At 43.4% G+C, this 7,752-nt stretch overlaps 2 protein-coding genes across 6 annotated transcripts in view; one reads left to right on the top strand and one right to left on the bottom strand.

Moving 5' to 3' along the window:
- Window positions 1–3,727: 3,727 nt before the first annotated feature.
- On the bottom strand, window positions 3,728–7,241 carry PIGW (phosphatidylinositol glycan anchor biosynthesis class W). 5 transcript variants are annotated; one of them, XM_025041581.1, is made up of 2 exons: window positions 6,410–6,927; window positions 3,728–5,604 (listed from the first exon to the last, which is right to left on the bottom strand). In XM_025041581.1, the coding sequence occupies exon 2, from the start codon at window positions 5,589–5,591 to the stop codon at window positions 4,080–4,082; it is 1,512 nt and encodes a 503-aa protein (XP_024897349.1). In that variant the 5' UTR covers window positions 5,592–5,604; window positions 6,410–6,927; the 3' UTR covers window positions 3,728–4,079. The 5 variants fall into 5 exon arrangements, with proteins under 5 accessions (XP_024897349.1, XP_015454735.1, XP_015454737.1 ...); XM_015599249.2 differs by having other exon boundaries at window positions 6,415–6,927; XM_015599251.2 differs by having other exon boundaries at window positions 6,439–6,927.
- The window catches only part of MYO19 (myosin XIX), a 33,655-nt gene continuing 33,014 nt past the window's right edge, over window positions 7,112–7,752 (top strand). Inside the window, exon 1 of the mRNA XM_006924915.3 lies at window positions 7,112–7,245. The gene's annotated coding sequence lies outside the window, so the exon portion shown is untranslated. The remainder of the gene's footprint in view (window positions 7,246–7,752) is intronic.

Genomic DNA, 7,752 nt, shown 5'->3' with positions numbered 1-7,752 from the left:
TGGGGCGGGGAGGAGCCGAGGACACCGGGCGGGGCCCCGCCTCTTCTCGCGAGACTGTAGACCACCGCTCCTAGATCGCCTCTTTGGAAACCCTAGCGGCGCGGGTGGGGTTCCCCCTCCCGCCCCAAGCAAACTCAAACCCGTGATCCGTGCCCTCCTCCCGGTCCTGCTACTCAAAGCCGTAACAGAGCTGCTAGGAGGAGTGAGTAGGCTTAAACGTCAGTTCCTTAGCGCGTGGGCTTGGGGATTCTCCGAAGGGCGAAAGGAGCCGACTCAGGGCCCATTCGAGGGTGGAAACCCAGTGAGGACCACGGTAAGTGGGGAGGACCTTAGGCTTTCAAAGTCATTGAGAGCGAAAGGCAAGAGTGAGGGAAGGGGAGAAGAGCATCTGCGGAGTAAGAGACAAACTTCCAGGTACTTGACGGCACTTTCCTTGACACCCTTATTGACCAGGAGCCAGCCGCATTACTGCTTCCCAAACAGATTGCGCTGAGATCTCAAAGCGACCGACCGACAATACTTGAATGCTGACAGTTTTTTGTTGTGGTCGTTAACACTTAGAGGCAAATAGAAGACTGTGGAGATAGGAGAGTGGCTTGTGCATGCGTCCTGGCCAGAGAAACTTCTTGGGCTGGGTTAATATTAACTTAGGGACTCAAACAGGACACCAGTTCCCTTGGGCAAAGTACTGGTACTGGCCAATGCCCTTCCCTCTCACCCTCTCCTGAGAAGTGGAGCTACTGTAAAGACAATTCATCTACACTCTTCGATGCCAACACGTACTCAGTTCCCACCTTGAAGGCTTTGAGGGCCTGTTGTAAAGCCCTCAAAGTTGTTGGGAAGCATTTTGCCTAGAGAAGATCTTGACGATTTTAAGGATAAATCCATTTGCTGCTCTTAACTAATTCTGATGACAAATCTGCATTTCATGATAGAATAGGCTAGAGCTGTGATACTGACCTTTAAAAAATATTTTGATCATCACATGAGGTCTTATAGAGTCACATCAACAAAATCCCATCGTGCATCTTTAGCCATGTTGACTTATGACATTGTGTGGTCACTGTTAGGATAGGTGACATAATAAACTGGAAGAACCATTGTTCAGTCCCAAAGGTGTGATTATCCAGTATTTATGTCTTTTGGCCATGTTAGAAGAGCAGAACAGTGTGATTGTTAGCTTAAATCCAGTAGGCATCCAGGATGTGCATGCAGCTTCTGACAGATTAGACTACATAGCCAAAATCTGGACATGTTTAGAGAATCTTGTGTTTTATGTAAAAACACTCCTAAGGTAAAAAAGAATACTGTGGCTTTTAAGATCTAAAGGTGTTCCTATAATAGCTATGTCAATTAATGTACCTACTTTATACCTTTTAAACTTTCCTTAGATTATGGTTAGTAAAGGATATTGAAAATGACAAGCTAAATATATAGGTGCTAATTATAATAATTTTCGTTATTGAGTACACAGTACTAGCAAAGAACAAAGTATTCATTCACCCTGAGGATTGAAATCTAAGTTAGAAAAGGCAGATATAAACATAAACAATGATAAAACCCAGACATAAAACATAATAAAATGAGGAACCACACAATCTTTCCATCTGGGATTACCTGATTTGGATTTGTCTTTTAGGTCCGCTGAGCACACTGCATAGTATCTTTGGACAACGTTGCACATACTATAGGCATTCAATAAATATAAGGCTAAAAAGGTGGATAATTTGCTAGATAAGTTGCTATTTCTCAAGTCTAACCACATTATTTTGTGGAAGTAAAATCAACAGCAGACTATATTTAAATTACCATAGTTGTCCAAATCTACAAATTGGGTTTTCTTTTTCATGAGCTAACAGTGGGAAGTTCTGTTGTATCTGTCAAAAATAGAGACACATTTTCCCCATTTACATTTTTTTAGAGGGGAAAAAAAATGTCCACAAGTTAAAATGTAAGCCCCTTGAAGGCAGGGACTTTGTCTTATTTTCATTGTTTCCCTAGCACTTATACCTGGTACATTAGAACCCAATAAATCTTTGCTGAGTGGTCTCTTCCTTTCTTCTGTAAAGTAGAATCAAGTCAGAATGGTCTTTTTTTACTAATTTTTGTTTTTATGAATGCTATTTCATTAGCTTTCTCTTACATGAATATCATAATTAGATGTAGAATGGTACACTTTGTTCTTAAGTTATGATTCAATATCTGTAACTGAGACATAAACTTACTGATATTTATGAACTAGCAAAGGATGAAGGAGCAGTAACTGACAAGCAGCAGCAGTTAGACCACATGCTCATTAAGTCACCAAAAACTTACTTTAAATTACGTTTTTTTAGACAAGAGAATATGGTTAGAGCCTCTCAGCCCTCTGAATGCTTTGAAAAGGTAAGTCGTGGAGTATAAGCACTGTGACGTAGAGGATAACCAATCACCTTTTTTAGTCATGCTTAATTTACATACTATAATCTTACTTCAAGTATTCCTTTTTCATTGAAAATCAAATTAATCTGATTTTTGTTTTTACAGCTATGTAACTATCCAACATATTGAGGGGAAAATTCCTTTCAGTAATAGATTACCTCCAAATATAATTGATTGTAGTTAGCAAATATAAAATGCCACATAAATACTAATTTAGCCATCGTCAATATAAAACTGAAGTAAACTAGTATGATAGTCATATCTAACAAATTAGGGAATAAAATTAATTTTGAACTACTTTAGAGACAACAGCCAATCTAGAATTTAATGTTGAGAAAGTTTCACCTACATACAAATAATCCAGATTGCTTATCAAATATAAAATTAACTTATACATCTGACCCCTGCCTGTTGCCACAATAATCAGATTTTTACTTGAAAATAGAATGGAATATAGAAAGGCAAATTTTAATTGATTTTGTTTTCATCCACTTTAAATATACAGGGAATAGAATTGAAAACTAAGAATTTTGTTTTTTAAATCTTAGATTTTGAACAGGTTCAAAGGTCTATGTAAGTTTTTAAGTGACTCAAGTGCTCAGTAGGCTATTAAACCTTAATACAGCCATAGTTTTATTAAGTTAGATTAGGTACCTGATGACATTCTCACTGGTTCTTTCCCCTTAACATGGTAGATGAGGCATGCTCTATATGGCCCCTGTCTGCCTCTCCAGCTCATTACCCATGGTCTCCCTTTTTCTGAGCTCTCACCTTTCAATTCTACCATGTGCTAGGTTCCCTCCCAACTCAGGATCTTTACTGAGGAATTCATCCTTCCTAGACTGCTGACTGCTATTTTCCCCCTCCCTTACCAGCACCTACCCCTTACTACCTAGACACAAACACTCATCCTATCCACTAGCTGTGGCTCAGAAAATACTATCTGTGGGGAGAACTTTCTTGATTGCTAGGTCAGTTCTTGATTTGACACTCTTGGCAACCTATACTTCATGACTTAACACAGTTTATAACAGTTGTTTAATGTGCTTCTCCCACTAGATTGCAAATTCCAAGATATCAGGAAAATTTTGCTTATCCCTAGCACAGAGTAGGCTAAAATAAATTAGTCCCAGGGCAAAGCTATTGTCTCATAATTATTAAGCGTGTTAACTACAACATATAATTCAGTCTATTCTTTGGAGCAATTAACTGTTTTGACTTCATAGTGTATAAGTATTTGATTTTAAACACTTGCTTTCTCATATTTAGGCTTTTTTTGAAAGATTAAAATTGAGCAGTAAAGAAGTATTGATAGTTCCACAATTCAGAGATTTTTTTCTGTAAATATTATAAAATATATACAACAAAAAATATAAGATGGTATAAGGTGGAAAGTAAAAACCCTCCTCCCCACGCTCCCGTATTCCAGTGTCACAACTGTAAACACAAGTTTCTTTAGAACATTGAAATTCAATAAATATTCTAACACGTAACAAGGCTTTGTTTCTTCTGTATTGGTTTGTTTTACATAGTGCTGTTATAGAGGATTGAAACTCTTAATTTTACAATAAAATGTAGTTAACACTAGATTGCCCATTTTCTTCATTTAATATTCTTCATTAGCGCTGCTCAAACCAGATACATCCTAACCTTTTTGGTCACCAAAATTTTATAGTCCTATCTTGCAAGTGTAACAAATACATAATTAAACAGTTGGTAAACATATGGAGATTGAGCACAAATAAGGCCCACAACGTACTGCTGTGTAGTGTATCTACCAAGAGGTTGATCAGGCCAGTTGTTATATTTGACATCAAGAAAAAAGTCAACTGGTTTCTGTTCATAGCTGTGATTAAACAAATACTGGGTTTGTTTCTTTCAGCTTCAGAGACTAGAGATTCTGAATGCTTTTTGTTTGTAGCAGGCGACTGGATCAGTTTCCAAGAACATGGAACTAGAGCGCCTTGAATTAGAAATTTTGCAAAACTCAAAATTATATCACCCAATAATAAACTACTAAGAAGGAGCAGGCTAGAAGCAACTATCCAAATACAAAAGGCTAAATTGGCCATTCTTCGAGATGCTACTTCTACATTTACCTGAACTATGTAAAGAGATACAAAGAGGCTAATAGCTGTCAATAGAATACCATATGTTACTTTTATCCAGTCTTTGATATATGATCTTTTTTTAAGCACATATAACCCTGTTTGTACACCAGCCATGTATATTGCTACATACCCCAAAGTAGAGATTATGCCTTCTCGGTTGGCGTTTAATAAACCAACCCTTGTGCCACTGCCATCAGTGCCATATAAAATTAACCTTTTCAGTGGGGTAAAGTCAAGGGCTAGCTGGTATAATACAGTAGTGCCGACAGCCACAATCCAGGATTTATTTAGGGGTAAAAAAATCAAAAGCAGTGATGTTATCAATTTTACAACTATTAAGGTAAAGAAAAAGTTCCAGTGAACTCCATACTCAGTTAAATGTTCCTGATAGCCTATGGATTTTATAATGATTAATCGTCCTATTCCAAGGAAGACTAATGGCCAAACAGAGTACAATGACTTTGTAAAATAATAAAATCTTGAACCTTCCATACATTTTCTCCTAATTTCTGGACAAACCATTGCAGTCCCAAATACAAAGCCGCCTACTCCAAAATCCATTGCCCCTGTCCCATAGAGCTCAGTTTTGGCAAATCTTCTAGGAAAAAGTGGGAAGTCCACAGCCAAAATGGCAACAGCAGTAAATGCACTGTTAATTACACGGAAACAGGAGATGGCTGGAATGTATTCTGATTCTAAACTAGTTTTTAAGAATTTTTCAAGGATTTTCTGGACAGGCATTCTGGCATAGCAAGTTCTCCTGCAGTATATTTGATAGAATAGCCCAGCCCCAAAGATAATTACAGCGAGGTACTCAAAGAAGATAAATGAAGCCAAAATGGTCAAAGTGGTCACCACAGGAACTATTAGGAAAACAAAGTCAATGAAGAATCCAGTTCTCCAGGTATGTGAAGAAGAACACAAGTGCTGTGAGAGAATGATCAGGAGCCCTCTGCACAGGATACAGAGTGAGGGAAAGCACAAGCCTTGGGTAATTTCCAGCACGCTGGTTCCATTGTGGTTACTGACAAAAGCTTCCTTCATCAGCTTGTGAGACATTTTTTTTTCCTTCCTGTGAAAACAAGAGTAAAGGAATGCATTTGTGGAAAGCAACATTCTTGTGGAATTGGCATATATATGCACCTGATTTGATTTTACTCTTATTCTTTGGTTTCAGATCAGAACCTAGGATTTGTGATCCCCCTTGCAAGGATTGTGGGAAGAAGTCTAAATATTAGGATAAGAATGTCACACTAATAATTTTTGGTTAAAAAGCTTAAGCTATTTTCAGTATAAGGCAGATTCACAAAGAAAGTGCACTTGGCCTATATAACCCTGAGAATGGAATCACAGTTGGATAGAAATTCCTATTATAGAATATAGTATATGTCAAGAAGATTGTGTAATGAAAATTGAATACACATAACTAATAACTTTAAGTCAAATAGGGGGGCAGGGACAGAGAGGTATTTGAGTATATGTTGGAGTTGAGGGCTTTGGTTTCTGTTCAGCCTCTCTGAACCTATTGTTTCTAGTACAAAATTTGGGTCCTCCAGTGATCTGAACCCCAGGCTGCTCCTTATATTTACAGACAGCCAAGTTTCATGTTCGGTGTCGGAAGGTAGTGTGGATGCTAATCATGGCAGTGAGGGGTGGGGGTGGCGTAGAGCACATACTAGTGTTAGTTTTAAAAGGATATAAAACGCCTCTTTGCCACACTAATGTCTGAGAAGTGGCACACGGCAAGAACACAATTGTTGGCTAAACAAGAACCATGTGGAATAAATGCGTGCATGCATGATGGCCTGTCTGGGCCCAGCGACAATACCTCACGGTAACAAACCAATCAGAATTGGCTGGCCTTTAAGAATAAGTACTTTACCACGGGCGCGCCGGGACCACACACCTCCCGTGCTCAGCCTGGTTCCGGTACCGCCCCGGCCGGCTCACGGCTGTCTACGTTGGCCTGGCCGCCGGGCTCCCACCGCACGCGCGGGGCAACACGGGAGCAAGCAGCTTCCGCCTCCCGCGCGGCGCTTCCGGCCGAAGCGAGAAGGCCGGAGGTTCCGGGCCCGCGGATTCCGCGCGCCGGGGGCCCAGGGTGGTGTCCGTTTCCCACGCCCCGCCGGCTGCCCACGCCTTCTCAATCAAGGGCTAGCCCAGCCCAAGTCCTCCCGGGTTGTGGTCATGGGCTGGCCTGGCAGAGGGGCCCGGAGCGGGAAAGGTGCTTCGCGCGCCTCACGACTGCTCAGACCCCAAGGCGAGGCCTGTCAGAATGGCGGGGCTAGAAGCCCCGCACAACATTCGGCCACAGCCCACTGAAGGCCCGTAGGCCCAGGAAGCCATGCTTCCCCCGCCTCTCGCGCCAGAACACCGGAGGCCTCCCTTTCACCCCATCTTACCCCAAGCTCTCAAAATATTTTGCCCCAGGTGGAGCCAGCCCCAAACCCGACCCCCGCGTTCTGGGCTGGCCACGTGCGCCCAGCGCCGCTTCTGCGCGCCCCGCCCCCGGGAGGAGCCGGCCGGCGGCGGGCCACTTAGCCGGGGAGGCGGAGGCCGGGCGTGTGCCAGCTGTCCTGGCTTTCTCTCCCCGGCTCGCTCGCGCTCCTCCTCTTCTCTCCCCCGGCTCCTCCCGCCGCTTCATCCGGCCCTCCCGCCTTTCCAGTCGGGCCGGGCGGGGTGTGCACACTCGGCGGCTTTGGCTCTGGGACTGGTGAGTGCCGCCCCCAGCCCCAAGTCTGAAGCCTTTCGCGACCCAGAAGGGGCAAGAGAGGACTCTGCCCCCAGAGCGCTGAGGAAGAAGGGAGCATCTCCCCCTCTCCTTTCTAAAGCGCCTTTCCCCTGCCCTTTCCCTTTTCTTTTTTGACTCCCTCGCATCCCAGGAGGAGGTAGCCGAGCTCCTGGCCCTTGCTCAGAACGAGGACCTTTCATGATCACCCTCCACTACTCTACCTTGCCAGCAGGAGGCAGCCCGAGGTGGGGAAAGGTCCCGACTAGCTAGGTCGCGGCTCGTACTCCTCTCCTGGCCCTACCTAGGGACAGGGAAGGGGGCAGCTGTCCCCGAGAGACGTCAGGGCAGCAGTGCCCTTGGCCGGGGTCACATCCACCTTCCCGCGAAGGACGTACTCTCCCCGTGCCAGGTGCTTCAGGAGCGGCATCCCAGCCCTGGGGCACCTCGCCAGGACCTGGAGTCTCGGTTTCCAGCCGGAAACCTTGGGGT

Source organism: Pteropus alecto, unplaced genomic scaffold, assembly GCF_000325575.1.
Source record: "Pteropus alecto unplaced genomic scaffold, ASM32557v1 scaffold98, whole genome shotgun sequence".
Taxonomy (NCBI): Eukaryota; Metazoa; Chordata; class Mammalia; order Chiroptera; family Pteropodidae; genus Pteropus; species Pteropus alecto.
The sequence above is the reverse complement of the archived record's forward strand: the minus strand, read 5'-3'. Positions and strand labels throughout refer to the sequence as shown.